General features: G+C 39.1%; 1 protein-coding gene across 2 annotated transcripts in view; it reads left to right on the plus strand.

Annotated features, from left to right (window-relative positions):
• Atp7a (ATPase copper transporting alpha) overlaps positions 1-20426 on the plus strand; it is a 102206-nt gene that overhangs the window by 42478 nt on the left and 39302 nt on the right. The window contains exons 2-5 of one of the 2 annotated variants that reach the window (XM_021153344.2): positions 1369-1506; positions 15630-16119; positions 16603-17328; positions 18622-18804. In XM_021153344.2, the coding sequence (XP_021009003.1) occupies positions 1387-1506; positions 15630-16119; positions 16603-17328; positions 18622-18804 (1519 nt within the window). In that variant the 5' untranslated portion in view covers positions 1369-1386. The remainder of the gene's footprint in view (positions 1-1368; positions 1507-15629; positions 16120-16602; positions 17329-18621; positions 18805-20426) is intronic. The other variant, XM_029473176.1, reaches the window with a different exon arrangement.

A 20426-nucleotide genomic window follows, 5' to 3' on the forward strand; every position in this document is an offset into this window, starting at 1 on the left:
AGGCTTTCAGGAAGAGTAGCCAGGGTTCTTGACTGAATAGTTATCTCTCCAATACCTGGCCTTGAATTCTTTATATAGATCAGGATGTTCTTGATATCCTCCTGCCATAGCCTCCCAAGTCCTGAGATTACAGGATGCACCATCACACCCGTAGTCCACAATGCCTTTTGTGAGCTAGTCTTGGAAATTATATTTTGTCATGTGCATTGTAATCTATTCAATGGCAGCATCACCAAGTCTGAGACACACTTGTGAAAGGAGTTGAAGTCAGTCTCTCGAAGGGAGAAGAGTCTATGAATGTGTTATAAACACACTATAGCAGTGGTTCGCACTCTTCCTAAGGCTGTAATCCTTTAATACAGTTCTTCATGTTATGCTGACTCCAACCGTAAAATTATTTTTCTTGCTACTTTTCAACTGTAATTTGGTACTGTTATGAATTGTTATATAGATATTGTGTTTTCCAATGGTCGTAGGCGACTCCCGAAAAGGGTCATTTGACCCCCAAAAGGGTCACACCCCACAGGTTGAGAACTGAAGTGCTGCTGCATTCTAAGATAACAGAGGACTTTGGTAAGCAATGAGCAGAGTAAATAAGCAAAGTTTGGAGCTGCATGTTAGACGATGGGGAGTTCTAAAGAAAACAACAGAGGGAAGGGGAATCAGGCTGTTTGTGTTGAAGGGCTTTAAGTTGCCATTTTAAACATGGTGTTGACATACACCTTCATTACAAAGGTTAAAGACTTAAAAGGGATCACAAAATTAGCTAAGAAGATTTCTAAAAGCCATCCGAAACCAAGAAAATAGCTCAAACCAAAGGCCATGAATGGCAGTGTGATGGGCACAGAGTCATGTGTGGTGAATGGTTGAAGGTCAGAGAGGTCAGTTTGAAGTGTGCAGACGGGAAATTATGTAGGACTGTATGAGTATTACCTGAGATGATATGTTTCATAGTCAGGAAAGTAGTTTATAAGGGCAAGTGTCTTATATTTTGCTTATTTATTTATTGTGTGTGTGTGTACATGTATGTGCCTACGTGTAGATGCCAGAGAACAATTTTAGAGAGTTGTTTCTGGGGCCTTGAACTCAGATCACCAGGCTTGGCACAAAATTCCCATACCCACTGAGCTATTTTGTTGCTCCCAAGGCAAATCAAATTCATTATTTGGAGTGTTGTATGTTTTTTATTAGCTTATCCATAGAATCTACTTTCCTTTATTTAATCAAAGGTTGGTTAAAACTTTCTCCTCAACAGGTATGAACAAGTGCATATTTTATTATTAGCACATTTTCAACTGGAGGCATGTGGGAACAGGTAAGTAAAGATTATTTCTATGGTTAAATTAATGATTTTATTGTCTCTAACAGGAATGTAAAGACATCAAAATGGAGCCAAGTGTGGATGCAAATTCAATTACTATCACTGTTGAGGGAATGACATGTATTTCCTGTGTCCGGACCATCGAACAGCAGATTGGGAAAGTGAATGGTGTCCATCACATTAAAGTAAGTTACTCTTTGTAAATTAGTAAGATGCTATCGACAAGAATTGTGTTAAGAATAGCTTCTAGGGCTGGAGAGATGGCTCAGTGGTTAAGAGCACTGACTGCTCTTCCAGAGGTCCTGAGTTCAATTCCCAGCAATGACATGGTGGCTCACAACCATCTGTAATGGGATCCGATGCCCTCTTCTGGGGTGTCTAAAGACAGCTACAGTATACTCACGTACATTAAATAAATAAATAACCTTTAAAGAAAAGAATAACTTATAATACTGGAATTGAAGCAATCACACCAACACCTTTGACAAAAAAGAATACTATTACACTGTTAACTCCGATACTAAATAATCTATGTGAATCATTATTATAAGTTATTACTACTACTACTACTACTACTACTAATCCAATTAATTCTGTTTTAAAGAAGAAAAGTCAGACATTGTTGAGGCAGGAGTCCAGGAGTCTATAGACCAGTCTGGATAACATGATCAGTCCAAGTCTACCCCCAAAAAAGCAAAGAAAAAGGACACTGTTCAAATATGGACTCCAGTGTGGTAATATATGTGTGCTTTTTGTTCCTTTTCATTTGGTAAAGGGTCTTGTTGTGTAACCCAAAATGGCCTTGAGCTCAGGATCCTCCTGCCTCAACCTCCCCCAAGGGCTAGAATTATAGGTATATAGATCATGACCAGATTTACTTTTAACTTAATGCTGGATGAAAATATATAATCTCAGAGAACGAGCTAGGAGTTTCTCTTTTATAGTATGATGGTCATTTATGAATATGGTCGATATGAAATTTATAGAACATTATACATCATTATTATTTAACATTCTTTGAGCATTAGCAGCTTTCTCACTACACTGTGCTTCCGATTAATGTTCAGGTATTTGCCTTTTGGGCGGCAGGATTGCAGTTTGAACTTTGGGCCTTGCACATGGTAGGCAAGAGCTCTATCACTAAGCTGTATGCCTAGCCGGTTATTCACTTTTACTTCTTTTGGGGGTTTTGAAAAGATACTGTGCTAGGCTGGCCTGGCAGTCTGGGGCCTAGTTGTACCTCAAACTATAAATCTTCTGTCCTCAGTTTTCAGAATGCTGGGATTATAGGCCTGGCTGTATGGCTGCTGAAGCTCAGGCTGTTAAAAAGCCTTCCCAACACTGTAGGGGGCACCTGTGGCCGACCTTTCTATTTTTTTGGTATTATATTTCACTTTGGAGGTGGCTATCAGGGCAGGGTCTATTCGTGTAGCCAGGCTTGTCATGGGCTCATAATATAGCTTAAGCTAGCCTCAAAATTGTGATTTATCTGTCTCAGCCTCCCGAGTGCTACGAGTATAGATGGGGGCTGCCCTGCTTGCTAGTTGCTTGACATTTTCTTAAGAATATTTTTCATTGTTTTGTTTATTTGTTTGAAACTTGGTCTATGTAGCTCAGGCTGACCTTGACTCGGATGTGCATCCAAGGCTATCCTTGAACTCCTGATTTTCCCACTTCAGTCTTCCAAGTACTAGGATTACAAACCTAAGCCATCTTGCCTGGCTAAGAATACTTTAATGAAGTATTTTATGAATTTATTTAAGAAGTGTTTCAGATATACAGAAGTAGAGAGACCAGTGCAAGAGACCCCCAGGTCTAGGCTAGACCTTGCTGTGTGTTTGTGTCACATTGTTACCAGTTGAATTTGGTCAGCTGTTGTGCTCCTGCTGTAGTCGGTCTAGTCCTTCCTGCCTATTGTATGTAGTAAGGCAGAGCCCCTGACTAGAGCATTATAAATATTACTATATTTCTAAGCTGATGGCTATTTCCATGCCTTTTGATTGTTTTTATTTAAATTTTTATTTTATTTTATTTTATTTTTTGTGTATGGGTGTTTTGGGTGTGTGTGTGTATATGTGTGTGTGTGTGTGTGTGTGTGTGTGTGTGTGTACCATGCGCATGCGGTGCCTTTCAGGCCAGATAAGGCCACCAGATTCTCTTGGACTAGAGTTACAGATGGTTGTGAGTTGCCATGCGCGTGCCAGGAATTGAACTAGTATCCTCTGAGATAGCAGTGAGTTCTCTTAACCACTGAGCCTTCCCTCCAGCCTCTGGTTTGTTTTTTTTTTTTTTCTTTTCCTTTTGTATTTTGAGGCAGGGTCTCTGAAGCCTAGTCTGGCCTGGAATTTGCAGTGATTCTCCTGCCTCTGTTTCCCAAATGCTGGGGTTAGAGGTGTGTGCCACAGTGTCTGGCTTCAAGCTTATTTTTTTTTTTTTTGAGACAGGGTTTCTCTGTATAGCCCTGGCTGTCCTGGAACTCACTTTCTCACTTTGTAGACCAGGCTGGCCTCGAACTCAGAAATCCACCTGCCTCTGCCTCCCGAGTGCTGGGATTAAAGGTGTGTGCCACCACTCCCAGCTCAAGCTTAATTTTTAAAAGAACTAAACGCACATATTTCTGTATATGTGATATATGAATGTATGTGTCTCTGTACTCATGGAAGCTTCATGCCACTGTCTTCCTGAATGCTCTCCAACTTGAATTTTTAGGTAGTGTCTCTTAGAAGCCTGAAGCTTACCAGTTGGCTACATTTGCTAGCTAGCACACCCCGGAGATTCTCTTGTGTCTTTCTCCTCAGTACTAGGATTACTGGTGTATGATATCATACCCGAATATTTATGTGGGAGCTGGGAACTGAGTTTGATAAGGGGTAAGGTTCCAAACCAAGGGAGCTATGGAGATGGTTCAATTGTTCCCGTTCTCGTTTAGACCTTACTTCTATCTCTTGTAGCCTTTTGAGAGTCTTCAGCACTGAGATTAATTTATCTCATTTCACCAGTTTCCCACACACCCATACTCCGCTGTCCTGCAGCTTATCCATAGAGGTCAAGGAAATGAACAAAGAGCCCCTTTCTTGTCAGAGTGTTAAAGATTCCTGGGTGTGCTTGGGAGGAGGCAGGACAATTGTTAAGATGAGGCTGGCTGGGCTTTATTAGCAAGTTCCAGTTTAAAATGGGTCACATAGCAAGATTCTGGCTCAAAAATAATTTGTTTGAAGATTCCTATTATAAGAACAATAATATACAGAACTGTTTTCTTAACAATTAAGCTACAGATTGTTTAGACTTGAGCATGGGTTTTTTTTTTTTTCTGCTGGAGTTTAATAAGTTAATTCCAGTATGTAGTGTTCTTGCTGGATTTTGTTCTCATTTGTACAGTGCATCTGGCATCTTAATATTTGTTTTCACTGTTTAAAAATTTACCTTATAGTGATGGTTGTATATTTTGGAGGTTTTCTGTAATTTTGCTTTTATGCAGTGCTCATTATAATGCTGTTGGAAAGTAAATGCCACTTCAGATTTTGATCATCTTGCTTCAATCCCAGAATGCTTTCCTGTGAGCAGTTGAGATCCATATGCAAACATTGCATTTTTAGACATACTACAGATGTTTTTGAGATGGGGTCTCACTCTGTGGCCACAGTGCATAGCTATAGCTGGCCTCATACTTGTGGCAATCCTCTTGCGTCACCCTCCAGGGTGCCAGTATCACAGGTAGAAGCTTCCAGATGTTAATATTTTAAAAGGAGCTTTGTCCAAATATACAGCCGATTTAGCACATAGTTTAAAATTGAGGATTCACCAGATTTCTTTTTATGAGAATATCGCTATTACATTGGATCTAGAAGCTTTGTGTATCCCTAGATTATTTACTTACTTGGTCTCTGCTTCATCTAAATCCTTAACTACGTAATCACCAGAGATGTCAGATGGTTTTGTTTTTTTCAGAGAAATACAGGATTTATACATTATTGTCTATATATAATATTCTTGTACATGATTCTTCTCGGCATCTTGAATAGACTGATTTGTTCACTTTGTTTTGATTACAAAATATCAACTAAGTGGCACATCATGATTCTGTTTGAATTTCCTTAACTCAAGAGTCATGTGAGAGTATTCATGTGTGTTTGGCTTCTCTTTTTTAAATAGGAATCTGTAGGTACTTTTCTCCATCTCTTTCCTACTCTTGGTTAGAGCAGATGAAACAAACTGGGTTCAGCTTAGTATTTGCCTAGTGGGAAACTGTGTCCTGCTGCCCTGACTCTGATCAGCCAAGGCTAAGCAGACAGCTGTCCTTAAGCTTCCCTCCTGTCTTACATTTGTGTTGCCTGAAGTTTTCTTCCCAGAGGCATCCATGTAGATACCTAGGCATGAACTTGCCATCTTCACATGCTTCAGATATAGATTTTTTTGTAAAGCTTATTAATTTTCTACTTTGGCCTGATTCCTTTACTTTTCACCAACAACCCAGTAAGGATTAGTATGGCTGGCTTTCATGTTCTTTGGCAAGAGAGCCAGGTTGGAAAGGCTGAGAAGTGAGGGGGTAATTATCCCATTTATTTCCCGTGCTACAGGTTTCCTAAATACACTTATCTCCCCCAATAGCCAAATTTGTAAAAAAATGTTTACATGATATTTATGAATTATAGCTTTATCAAAGCTATAAGATGAATGCTTCGTGGTTTGTCAGTTAGGGAAGATAGCAAGGAAGTCTGCATCCTTCAGGCTTAACGCTTTAAAATGAGTTCATTTCAATAAGTAATATGTATGGCACCTCTACTTTGTATATTGGTAAATGAACAGTTTTAGCTCCACTTGAGTTAAGGTAGCTTTGGTCCAGGAGGCCAGAACAGAAGCCAAATCTATACTTGTATCTGTGCTAATTGCAGTCAAGCCATTTAAGCACAGATGCTAGCTCACCTAATTTTTCTTCAGCTTGGTTACTTGCTGTCTACTGACAACTTACATATTTTTCCAAAACCTTTAACTCATGTCTAGTTACCTCTATTGAATATTTGTTTCTGTTAAAACATCTATACATAACTATAGGTCTAGATTCCACTTAACAAAAATACTTGTGCATTTAATTTGTTTTATGTATGTGTGCTTGAATGTATGTGTGTGCTCCACATGTGAGCACACACTGGAAGAGACGGAAAGGATGTTGGGTTGGCTGGAACTGGAGTTACAGGCAGTTAGGAGCTACCCAATGTGGTACTGGGAAGTGAATCTGGGTCCTCTGAAAGAACAGACAGTGCTCTTAACCTAGCTCTTCCGTCCCCTCTACTGTTTCTTCAGGCAGAGTCAGATATACCAGGTCAGTCTCAAACTCAGTCTGTAGCTGAGGATGTCCTTGAATTTTTGATCTTCCTCTCTTCCTCTGAAGTACTGAGAATATAGGCCACCATATTAGAGGCAGCCTTTTTTTTGTGGTGCTAGAGATTGAAAGTTGGGCTTTGTGTATGCTAGAAAACCCTCCATCCCCAGCTAGATTCTATTTTAATATTTTCAAGCACATTGCTATTTCTCAAAGCAGGCTACCTGTGCCCCACTCAGATGTAAAATCGCTATTTCCACTTCTAATAAGGTCTGTTTAAAGCCAGACAAATGTAAGTGCATCTTGATTAAAGAGTAAAGGCGGAAGAATGGGGCTGTAATATGAAAGCATTTTGGGAGTTATATGAATCCTAGTGATAGATCCTGATGGCTGTACTTTCCAGGACACATTTGTAATTTGATTGCTGAACCTGAACAGAAACACACCAGCCTTTTCCAGCTTTGCCTTTCCTCGGTCTCTGTCAAAAGCTTCTTATTAAATAGGGTACATTTTGACCTTTTTTCCCTTTCCTTTGAAAAAAATATTTTGCTATATGGCCTTTAGACTCAGAGATTTATTGAGAAGTTAATGAAACTTTAGTTCAGAGCTTCTGTGTGCATTAATTTCCCTTTAAGACTCTGGAAATAGTCTCAGATGTGCTCATATGAATATGTGTTTTGTTTGCTTGCTTTGAGACTGGGCCTTACTTTAACCCAAGCTGGCTTTGAAATCGTGACCTTCTGTATGCTTGTATGTTTGCTTCACTCTGCCTGACTTATTTTGTTTTTATGTTGGAACTTAGCCAAAGGTTAAGAAGTGATATAGGTTCTCTTTGTGTAGCCAAGGCAGGATTTGAGCTTGCCTCAGTCTCCTAAGGGCAGGGATTGCAAATATATGCTACTATGACACCCACGGTCATGGTTTGTACAGTTTGCAAAAGCAATTTTAACAGTCTTTTAATAGACTACTGTCCTTTCCGCTTCATCTCTCCCTCTTAACAAAGGTTCCCTTTGTGTTGAATGGCTGAAGTATATATGAACATTTGGATGATCTAAGGTTGGGTTGGTCGAGTTGGAGATATGCATAGCTTAAGGTTACTGGGCTATTTGGCTTTGGGTGGTTGGTTCTTGGTTAGATCTTTTTAGTGAGGTTTTCATTAGGAATTATGGTATAGGAATGACTCCCTATCTATTGTGCTGTCTCCCCAAGGATCTTAGCATGTAGATGCCAGGCCTGATAGAAAACTATAATTTTATATAAATTTATGTCATTGTATATAACTATTTTTATATAAAAAATAAAGAATAGAATTACCTTAGAGAATATAGAAGATTAGTCACTGCACAAGGGATTATGAAACGCCCTGAAATCTTATAACTTATGTATGAAAGAAACTCAGGACTTTCCTCCAACTTGCCAGCAGCTATGAAAACTGAATTGTTTAATTGTAATGCTGGAAAGGATCTTTCAAACAATGGCTGAACAAATATTCTAGGACTAGTGATGCTTAGGGATAGATACAGCATTCTGTCACCAGCATTATAGAACAGACAGAGGAAACTACCATTCAGACTGCAGGAAAAATGGAATTATTTTATAAAATCATCAAAACCAAATAACTATAGTTGAAAGTATAGGTAAAGAAACTTAGTTATAGAGATGTTTCAGATATCATTAATTAAAGTGTTAGTTTTATGGAAGTTTGTGACATCTTTTTCTGTGTTTACCAGACTCTCACTATGTAGCCTTGGATGTTCTGGAACTCTCAGTATAGTCTAGCCTCTAAGCCTTAGAGATCCACTTGCTTCTTTATTTCTAGTGCTAGGTACTACCATACCTGACTAAACCTTTATCTCTGGAAAGTTTATAATTTGTGTTCTTTCTCTAACTCACTCTCTTGCTCTCTCGCTCACTCTCACACACATGTAGTAAAAAAAAAGATTTAAAAGAAGTTTGTAATTTGTAGTTTATTTGTGCATGTACGTGTGTGACAGGCTTGCTGTTTGGCTCAGGCTGGCCTTCAACTCTTGATCCCTCTACCTCCGAGTGTTGGAATTACAGGCCTGTACCTCAGTGGCCTGATGTAACTTGTAATTTTTGTTTTATATTCAGACTACTTACTTCTGTATAGAATTTTGCTGTTTTATGGTTTTTTTCCTTATAGAGGTACCTCCAATTGTTTGTCTCAGAGGCCCTCAAAAGTGGATTTATTTCTTCTACGCACCATTTATAAAATGCTATTTATAAAATTATGTCTGCCTTTGTCCAGACATAATTTATAGTCAGAATGTAGTTCAATATGGAAATACACAAATCCTGATCACTTTTCAAAGAATTTAAAGGTTTAAATGTTCTGGATCATAACTTTTGAGGTTATATATACCATGTTGTTGGTGTCTTTATGTGTAAATAATGCAGGCCCTTACATATGCAAGACAAACACTCTAGCACTGACCTATATCTACAGCTTCTGTGAAGCCAATTTTAAAAGCAGGTTTGGGAGAACAAAATTCGGACTAAGTCAAGGAGTCCTTGCTGGTGTTTGGAATGAGGTAATAAAGCTGTGATGTTGAAATGAGTGAGGCTACTCTGTTGAATCATACAGCAGTGGAAGACATTGAAGCTTTAACTCAAAGAGAGTGGAGAGCCAGGAAGTCTCTACATCGGAAATAAATGGAATATCATTATTTACCTTTTTAGCTTTAGCGTTTAAATCCATTCTGGGAATTTTGTCTGAAATTATATTGTTATTGAGTGTAATATCTCTATTTGCCCTGCTAGAGCTATCACAGTAGACTTTAAAGGGATTAACCTGAAGTTTAATTGAATCACCCCAGTGGTCTGCTCAAAGGAAACATAACATGGGCAGATAATGTGAAGATCTTTCTCTGCGATTGTTTGGCTTTTTTGAAGTGGGAATGTAATCAAATTTTCTTAGATACAAGAATTGAATGGCTGCAAAGGTTAATGCCTTATTAACCTGAAACTTAGCGCGCTAACTTTTGGAGTTTGTTCCCCCTTTATTCTCTTTATATAGAGTAGCCCTTAACAGTGACCCCGGGGATCTGGGGAGATGGCTCAGTGCATACAGTGTTTGCTGTACAAGCAAGAGAAACAGAGGACTAGAGTTTGGGTCCCTTGCACCCATGTAAATCTCAGGTGGGCATAAAATGAAGTGGTGAGTTCTTGAGGACAGCAGTGGCGGCCGCAGGAACACATAAATACATATGCATTACACACCATGCACATACTGGAGAAGGATCTGCAAGTGCTAGCAGTTAGAAAAGTCCTCCTGTGGTTCAATAAACGCATTCCTTGTTCCTCTTAGGAGTGCTTAAGGTTTTTGTTAAAAGGGAGCACGCACACTGGTTGATTTTCAGACTGATGCCCTCTTACCAACACTATATATTAGGATAAACCAACATTCTGATTATTATAAATATTAGCGAATAGGAACTGTAGAACTTGCTGTTCTTGGAGAGGACCAGAGTTCAGTTCCCAGCACCCATATGGCAGCTCAATAACTATCTGTAACCCCAGGCTCAGAAAATTTGATGCCCTCTTCTGGACTCTGTGGACATCAAGTGTGCATATGGAGCACACACAATGCCAGGCTTACAGTCACATAAATAAAAACAAAGAAATCTTAAAAAAATATTAATCAGTAATCATGCATCCACAAAGACATTTTCAGTTATTCAAAGAAGCTTAGGTTTGGAACTCTAGTCCAAAAATCAAAGAAAGCTCAATTCCAAGGTAAAACCCAGTAGTAGAGAAATGGTATATTTCTCTTTCATACCGCTGCATTTGAATTCTTATGTGAATAATTAGGCATTGTATACTTTTGAAGCAATTGAAATCTATTGGAATGAGATTTAACAAATTACTCAATTTACAAATAGCTTACTCTGTGAAAAGCACTGTGTGTGTGTGTGTGTGTGTGTGTGTGTATTTGTACAAATCTAGGAAATCTCTGTCTCATCTTAAAATATTTGAAGTTTTGGATTGTTTTTGGATTATTGTCTTAGTTGTAAAGATTGCCTTTTACAGGCTCATAATTGCTGTAAGTGGTAACCTTTATTTTGATTGGTCGAATAGAATAAATACTTGCTGTTTGGGTGTGTCTGTGCATGCATGAGAGAGACAGATAGACAGATATTCATGTGTGGAGATTAGAGGACAAATCGTTGGATTTGGTTCTGGGACTCAGTCTTGAGTTGTTATACTTTGTAGTAAGTACCTTTATCCACTAAGCCATCTTGCTGGCACAGTTTTACGCTTTTATAGAACAGCACAGCCAAAAAGAAATATTTTGTGTGGTATACTCAGGAAACTAAAGAGATGAGATGATTTTTAAAGGTTATCACTTTTTATATTGTCTAAGAATAGAACATACAGACTTATGTAATTATTCAGTTTACATAGAAATTGTATGTAGAGAAATGTGCTACATCTGGATTTCTTCCCTCTTCTCCCTCCCTCCCTCCCTTCCTCCCTCCTCTCTCCCTCCCTCCGTTCTATGTTTCTTGGTTTCTTTGCTTTCTTGATAAGAGTCCCACTGTGTAGCCCCAGCTGACATGGAACTCACTATGTATTCCGGGTTGGCCTCAAACTTGCATTGCACTGATTCTTCCTCTTCAGCCTCTTAAGTGTTGGAATTGCAGGTATGAGCTACCATGCCTAGTTTTATGTCTGAATTTCATGTTTAACACTTCAAGAGACTTACAAAGTTATAAGCACTGATATAAATTATATGAACAGTTACCCCTGTCTCTAAATTGTGGTGGTGGTGGTGATAGCCTCAAACTCGACAGGTAGTATAGGATGACCTTGGAGCTGCGGCCTTCTGTCCACAGGCGGGGGGGGGGGGGCACTGCACCTGTTGTTGCTAAGATCACAGAGTACCATTAGTTCGCTTTCCTTTGTTCTCTCCACTCCTGCCTTCCAACCCCGTTGATACTCCTCTGTCTCTAGTGCTTCCTGTGCTCATAATCCGTAGGCTGTTCTGATTACATTCAAAGGGACTCGACATAATGGGAAATTAGTTTCTCTGAAAATAAAAACAACAGCATTGCTTCCTAATGCAGAATTCTGTAGTGACCTTGGCACAGTGGGGAGTTGGAGGAGGTGCTTCAGGAGCATGAGAGGAGCAAATGAAAGGAGAGCTGCTCAGTCACAGAGTCACCCTGCTGCCAGCTATTTCCACCTCTCCGCAGCCCCGCCTGCTTTTCCTCACCATCGTGTCTTTAGCAGCACTACAGTGCCAGGTGCAGAATGAACACTCAGCTAGGTAAATAAATGCCGACTGAGTACCCAAGGTTTTGGCACTAAAAACTGTCCTGTGGTGATTCTCAGCTACTGCGTGACCTTTTTCTCAAAAGGAAGTTTTGCTTCCTTTGAAACTTTAGGTTTCTAAAGTCTCTTTATGGTCTTGGGAATTGAATCCTGGTTCCTTGAAAGAGGAGTCAGTGCTTCTAGTCATCTTTCTAGAAGCTGTATGTTGTCCTTTAGGGCAAAGTCTTACTATTGGTCCAGGCTGGACTATAATTTGCATATAGCCCAGACTGACCTTGAACTCACAATCTTCATACCTTATCCCCCTGAATACAGGAATAATAGGAGTGCACTATCATGCATAGCTTTTATTTCTCTGCTTTTTCACGGAAAATATTATATGATATAATCTAAAACCAATATAAATTATTTTCCCATTTATATTTTGGATCATTTACACTAGTGCTCTCTTCTAAAACTTAAAAAAAAAAAAGGCTAGTCAATTAGAGTTATCTGAGCCCTAGGATCCTCCGTGCCATGATAGCATTTCAATCTTTGCTTTGTTTTTTGAGATAGCATTTCAATCTTTGCTTTGTTTTTGAGACAGGGTTTTTCTGTGTAGTCTTGGCTATCTTGGAACTAACTCTATAGAACCAGGTTGGCCTTTAACTTGGAGATCTGCTTGCCTTTACCTCCTGAGAGCTGGGATTAAAGGTGTGCACCACCATTGCCCAGCCATATTTCAAATGTTTATCAAATGTATTGTTATCAGTTACAAAGCTAAAGGAAGAAATAAAAAATTAAGTTTATTAAAATATGCAAAGGGAGTTAGAGAGATGGCATAGTTAAGAACACTGTCTTGTTCTTCCAGAATTTGTTGTGGGTTTGATGCCCAGAACCTGTATGATGGCTAGCAACTATCTGTAACTCGTGTTTTAGGGGATATTAGGACCTGTTCTGGTTTCTTTTGATACTACATATGCACTTTACACAGACGCATATGTAGCCAAAACACATAAACACATTTTTTAAAATCTAGAGGAAAATAATTCAACAGAATATTTAACAACTTTACAATTGTCCCAGAGGGTTTAAAAGGAGGTTACCTACTTTAAATTAATTTAGTGTTGTTGTTGTTGTTGTTGTTGTATGGAACAAAGCTTTGTAGTAGAAATAATAATGGTACATATCTTTTAACTGTTGTTTGCACATTATTCTGCTGCTATCTCAAAATGAACAGTTCTTGCATTGAGTTAATCACATATCCGTTCCTTCTATTCTAATCTGCTAAGTACCTCTTGGTGCCCTCCTCTCTGATACCACTTAATACCACTGCCGTCTGCCTGTTGGCCCAAACTAGAAAACTAAAAGTCATCCTACTCAAGTGTTCTTACCATCTATCTGTATCTGTATCTGCAGAGCATGTCTTAGAACTACCTCTGTTTCTCTTTTCCTCATGCCCATGTCTTCATTCAGAGGTTGTATTATACTATTCTTGCAATTGGAGTAGCATCCTAGTTGGTATTTCTCCAGCCACCCCAACATCTTCTATACTGCTTCTGTAATAATTTTTCTCCAAAATACAGATCTCATGCCTTCTTCCTGTGTAACTTTTTCATGACACTCTATTACCACTAAGATAAAGTACAAACTATTATTGACATAAGAACTCATAATAGAACAATTCTTTCATCCCCAGGCTATCATACTTTTTTACATTTGTGCTTCTGTTTGTCTGCAGTTTCCTCATATGCCATGAATCCATTTGTCTTTTAGTACATATTATTTCCTCTGAGGAGCCTGTTTTGATCTGTAGAATCAGGGATTAATGGTTAACCACCACCTTCTCTATATTCTCTGTCCCAGTGTTGATCCATGTGAGTGTGTCATGTTCAGCATTGGGTCCTAAGAATCTCATTTCCTAGCACATATATCAAATGCTTGGTAAATATTAACTGTTCTTTGTTTACATTTATTTTATAACTCATTTGTGCTACAAAGAACTTTCTTACTTATAAAAACCCTGGAAAATAATAGGCCATGTCCTTCCCCTACCCCTGTGTTTGTGGGTTGGTACTGGGAAGTACATCTATGGCTTTATATCCGGGACCTTGTGAATGGAAAGCATCTACTCTACCACTGAGCTATACTTTCATCCTTTAATTAACATTTTAAAAAGATTAGACTTCATATTACCTTGTGTTTTATATTTTAAAAGGGTTGTTTATTTATGTACACAGATGTGAGGGCTCATGGATGCTCAAAGGCCAGAAGAGAGCTTCTAGTATCCTCATCTATCACCTTCTCACTTTCCCTTTTGAAGGAAATTTCTTCTTGCATTTTCCTCAGCTATTGAAGCCAGCAAGCCCTAACAATCCTCTTGTCTCTGTCCCACTTTGAGCTAAAGTAACAGATATGTGTGAGATTCCTAGAATGCTATGTCGATGCTGGGATATGAACTCTGGTCCTCATGATTGCACAGCAGATGCTCTTAAGTACTGAGCCATTTCTCCAGCCCTACCTTTCATTTTCTATAGTAGTCTCATTTCCTGTATAACCTTTTAAATATGTATAATGTGACACATTGCAGTAATTTATGACAAGATATGTTAGGAAAATATAGTCTATAGTCTCTTGTGAAATTCTAGCATGTACTTGTTAGTGCACATAATTCACAGGCCTGACTGGTACCACATGGAGCCCACACATTGCTCTTTTTGGAAGACATTTTGTGTGTCTTTCCAACGAGAGTAGCAAAGGTGAAAGCTTCACTGAGAAACCACTACTTTCTAGTGCTGTTATTTATTTCATTCTTGAGTATTGATTGATATTCTCTCCTTAAAATTCATTTTATTTTTAAATTTTATTTTGTTGAGATTTTGTATATGAGTATGGAATTTATCTCATTTCCATCACCTTCTCTCCCCTCACCATTTCCTCCAATGTCTCCCTACACTTCTCAAATTCATGTCCTCTTCTTTAATTATTATTGCTAATGTTGTCACACACATACATGTTGCATGTAGCTTTAGCTACCCTGCCTAAGCTCCAGGAACAGACTGCACTACCAGCCCCCACCCAGAGAATATTGCAACCACAGATGAAAACCACAGACACACACAATTATTCAATTTCAACTCGCCTTTTTTGGCACAGTTGCTGGGCTTTACTTATCTCCTGGAGAAGTGTGCCCTTATCAGTACTCTTAGCTCCGTACCTCTCCACCTGCCCTCAACTTAGTTGCTCAGTTATATCTAGTCTCTGCTCAACACTCCCAACTTCCCACCTGTAGGGGTAGGGCCCCGTGAGATTTCTTTCATCCACACTGGTGTGTCAACTGGTATTGTCGTTATGCAGGTCTTGTTTAGGTTCCATGGATGCAGCTATAAAAACTTTACCCACTCATATTCAATGTTCCCTGAGCTTTAGGTATAGGATTTATGTTACAGATGCATCAGTTGTGGATGAGGGCCTTGTTACTCATTTTGACCAGTTGTTGATTTCTGTAATCGTTCCCATCTGCTGCAGAAAAGAAAACGTCTTTGATGAGAAGTGAGAGCTGCACCTAGCAGGGACGGCCAGCATGTGAACTAAGTGTCTGGAGCTAGGCATTGGAATGTGAAATGGCTCAGGAGGGCTTGGTTCTTGATAATTGATAGTCTTAATTCCTATGTCATATAGCTGAGTTAAACTTCTGAAATTTCTTTCCCAAAGGTTTCACTAGAAGAAAAGAGTGCAACCATTATTTATGACCCTAAACTTCAGACTCCAAAGACCCTCCAAGAAGCTATCGATGACATGGGCTTTGATGCTCTTCTCCACAATGCTAACCCCCTCCCTGTCTTAACCAATACCGTGTTTCTGACTGTTACTGCTCCACTGGCTCTGCCTTGGGACCATATCCAAAGTACATTGCTCAAGACCAAGGGTGTGACTGGTGTTAAGATTTCCCCTCAGCAAAGAAGTGCAGTAGTCACCATAATTCCATCTGTGGTGAGTGCCAGTCAGATTGTGGAGCTGGTCCCAGACCTCAGTTTAGACATGGCAACTCAGGAGAAAAAGTCAGGAACTTGTGAAGAGCACAGCACACCTCAGGCAGGGGAAGTCATGCTGAAGATGAAAGTGGAAGGGATGACCTGCCATTCATGTACTAGCACCATTGAAGGAAAAGTTGGAAAGCTGCAAGGTGTTCAGCGCATTAAAGGTAATTTTTTTGGCTCATTTTGTAAAGCTATTCTTTGTTTTGATCTTTAAACTTTTTGCTTTCTTCCCAAATACGAGTTTCAGATCCGTGGGCCTAGAATTGCTTCCTGCTTCATTGAAGTTGGAGGTGTAGCATAGTCCCAGGATTACTGTCAGGAAAGTTAATGATTATAATGAAAGGTTCTGAGAGTTGAACTTCAGTTTAGCAGGAAAGGCACTGTGGTAGTGATTTGTGGAGTTTAGGCTTCCTGAACAGCCTGCCTTCGGTATATTTTATCTCTAATATATTTGTACTGGAGTGATGCAGAAACATGGAGATCATAGGAGCAGTGGTCATGTTGCTTGTTTCCAAAGTATGTCAATCCCATTTTCTGAAAAGCACAACAATCTCTAAGGAGAAGCATTGAGAAGAGTGAGAAAGAGCGATTGATGCTGAAGGGGACCAGGAATAACTATCTTGAATATGTTTCTGTTTCATAACTAGTGTCCCTAGACAACCAAGAAGCTACTATTGTTTTTCAACCTCATCTCATCACAGCAGAGGAAATAAAGAAGCAGATTGAAGCTGTGGGTTTCCCAGCCTTCATAAAAAAGCAGCCGAAGTACCTCAAATTGGGAGCCATTGATGTTGAGCGCCTGAAGAACACACCAGTCAAATCTTCAGAAGGATCTCAGCAAAAGAGCCCATCATATCCCAGTGATTCCACAACCGTGTTCATCATAGAGGGCATGCATTGTAAATCATGTGTGTCCAATATTGAAAGTGCTTTATCTACACTCCAGTATGTAAGCAGTATAGTAGTTTCTTTAGAGAATAGGTCAGCCATTGTAAAGTACAATGCAAGCTTAGTCACTCCAGAAATGCTGAGAAAAGCAATAGAGGCCATTTCACCGGGGCAATACAGAGTTAGTATTTCAAGTGAAGTTGAAAGTACTGCCAGCTCTCCCTCCAGCTCATCTCTTCAAAAGATGCCTTTGAACATAGTTAGCCAGCCTCTGACCCAAGAAGCTGTGATAAACATAAATGGCATGACTTGTAATTCTTGTGTGCAGTCTATAGAGGGTGTAATATCGAAAAAGCCAGGTGTAAAATCCATCCACGTGTCCCTCGCAAACAGCACAGGGACTATTGAATATGATCCTCTGCTAACCTCTCCAGAAACCTTGCGAGAAGCAATTGAAGACATGGGATTTGATGCTGCCTTGCCAGGTAATCATCACTTTTTCTTTGATATCTTTAACATTTTTTCTGTTCCTATTTTGTTTCTTCATTTGGCTTTTAGCAACAAGAAATGATTCACAGTCACTGAAGTTTCACCTTTTTTGTGATAGGTTTTACTATGTAGCCCTTGCTGATATAAATCTCACTATATTGACCAGACTGTCCTTGGACTCACAGAGATGGCACCTGTCTGTCTCTACCCATTTAATGTTGAGATTAAGGGCATGCACTACCATACCTGACTGAAATTCCACTTCTTACAGAGGAGTCCTTTGGCAGTAGTTACAAGTGTGTAAAAAATGCCTAAGGATATCATGAACCTAAAAACTTTTTTTGTTTTGTTTTTCGAGACAGGGTTTCTCTGTATAGCCCTGACTGTCTAGGAACTCACTCTGTATACCAGGTTGGCCATGAACTCAGAACCTAAAAACTTAAGGCACAATTGGGCGTGGTAGTGCATGCACTCATGAGAAAGAGGGAGGCAGATCTCTGAGTTTGAGGCCAGCCTGGTCTCCAAAGTAAGTTCCAGGTAGCCAGAACTTCACAGAGAAACCCTGTCTTAAAAAACAAACAAACAAATAAACAACAAAAACCCCGCACTTAAAAGCAGACCAATATGGTGGTTATGGTTTTGTACATTTTGTATATACATTATGCATAAAGCTATGTGAGAAGGCTAGAGAGATAGCTCAATGGTTAACAGTATTTGTTATAATTATTCTATTTTGTTATCAGTAGTTGAACACTTATTATGCCTCATTGGTTAATTAAACTGTATCATATATATATATATATATATATATATATAATATGTGTGTGTGTATACACAGACACATACGTATACACATACATATATGTATACATATACACATAGGTGACATGCACCCACTAAAAAGTATCTCCTGTACATAAAGGAAGATTCCCTTGATGCCAGTGTGCAAATTGTCAGCATGATAAGGCTACTTAAATACAAGCACAAGAACTGTCTAGTAACTGGTTATTTCCTACTTGGGGTTGGGTTTGGAGATAATGGCTAGAAGAATCTGACATAACTAAATTTTTTGTACTCACTCGAGTCAGATTTTCTTGGGACCCCCTGAGGTGGACAGTAAAGAAATTCAAAGTCAGTGTTAGGAATGGGTAATAACAATATATTTGTTGAGAGCTTTTAGGACCTTGCTGATTTTATAAAAATGCATTGGCAGGCCTAGAGGTGTGTGGCTGTGACTTTTGACAAGGTGTCAGCTAGAGAATAAATGAAAAGAACCTTTCTCTCTTCAGCAGACATGAAAGAGCCACTGGTAGTGATAGCTCAGCCCTCACTGGAAACACCTCTTTTGCCCTCAAGTAATGAGCCAGAAAATGTGATGACGTCAGTTCAGAACAAGTGTTACATACAGGTCTCTGGGATGACCTGTGCTTCTTGTGTAGCAAACATTGAACGGAATTTAAGACGAGAAGAAGGTACGTGTTGTTATTTTTATGTCCCTTATTTCCAGATTCTGTCCCATCTGTGTTTTATGGCCATGCTTAGAAGTCTTTCCAAGGCTTCCTTCTCAAAGATCATCCTTGATGAACAATACATCCCTGAATTTCTGGAAGTTTTTAATTAGTGTTATTTCTTTTACAATCCCATTTTAGTGCCGGTGAAATTTACTGAAAAGTTTATAGCAGAAGGAAATACATAGCATTACTATTATGAGCCATGGCTATAATAGCCTTTAAGAAACTAAATTTTTTGTTAAACCTGTTTTAAAAAGTGATAATGAATAAGTTAGGTATTGTCTTATCTAGATTAAACAGAGAGCCAAACCATATTTGTGTAGAATTATATTGTCTCCTCTAGCAGTTTGACCTCTGATCTTTCCTTGTAAGATCCAAGTTGCCTAGTACTGTGTATTTTAACTTCAGGTTACAAAATCTTTGAAAATCAACACCACTGTTTTTCTGTAGTTGCTCAAATGTTTTAGTCTATAAATTTATACACATTTTATAGGTATATCAATATAGCATAGTACCTTAGTTAACCGTATAAATATATGATTATGTTTAATGAGACCAAAGTCTTATGTTTGGTACTTAGGCTGCCCTTACCCTAGATGCCTTGATAACAGATGTTACTCACAAGGGCTGAATAAGGAAGTAGGGATTAATGTGGGAAGCATATCCTGACAGTTGAGGAAATAAGTTAAAGTATAATTAACACACCATCCTTTACAGTAAGGCCAGAAGACTGCTTTTTATGAAACATAAGGCACATGTCTTTGGTTCATTGTGGTGTTTGCATTCAGTGGTTCATTTCAGCCCCTGCGTTTCCTGACTGAATATGGAGTCAAGGCTTTGCTTGATTCACTAAAAAGGAAAAGAGTGGCAGAGGCAGACAGATCTCTGTGCGTTTGAGGCCAGCCTGGTCTGTACAGCCAGCTGCAGGACAGCCAGGGCTACATACTGAGATCTTGTCTTATAAAAGAAAAAGGAAAGAAGGGAGGGAGGAAGGGGATAAATGAATGTTGCTAAGCAAATGAGCTCAGAGGAAGCTTGCACAGTTCCTGTTTGTTTTGTGAGAAAGAAATTTCTATATTACCCCCAAAATGCTGATCCCAGTTATAATTGTCTTCTTAGGACTGTGTGAAAGCTAAATACATGCCTGGATAGTAAGTGACATTCCTAGCTCCCATTTTAACATTTGTTAATTCTCTCAGCTAATTCCCCACTGCCCTTCTTACCACCTCTTATTTAACACTGTTGGCCTTAGCTCGTGTAAGTATGCTTACACGAGTAATGGGCTTACTTAAAAAGATATTGCCCAAAGGTTCTAAGAGTGGAGCTCGATGGCACAGCACAACTGACTGGCAGTATGTACCATGCCCAGCCTGTGTGAAGTTTGTTTAATTCCCAGTATCACCCCTGAGATGGAAAAGAGCTCTCACTATGTTTGAGAGGATTTTTTTAAATTAAAATTATTGCTTTTTGGAATTTGAATGTAATATTCTATTTTGAGTCAGGCTTCAACAGAAGCACAAAGATTTATTCTACATTCTCTCTCTCTCTCTCTCTCTCTCTCTCTCTCTCTCTCTCTCTCTCTC

This window comes from Mus caroli, chromosome X (assembly GCF_900094665.2).
Source record: "Mus caroli chromosome X, CAROLI_EIJ_v1.1, whole genome shotgun sequence".
NCBI lineage: Eukaryota > Metazoa > Chordata > Mammalia > Rodentia > Muridae > Mus > Mus caroli.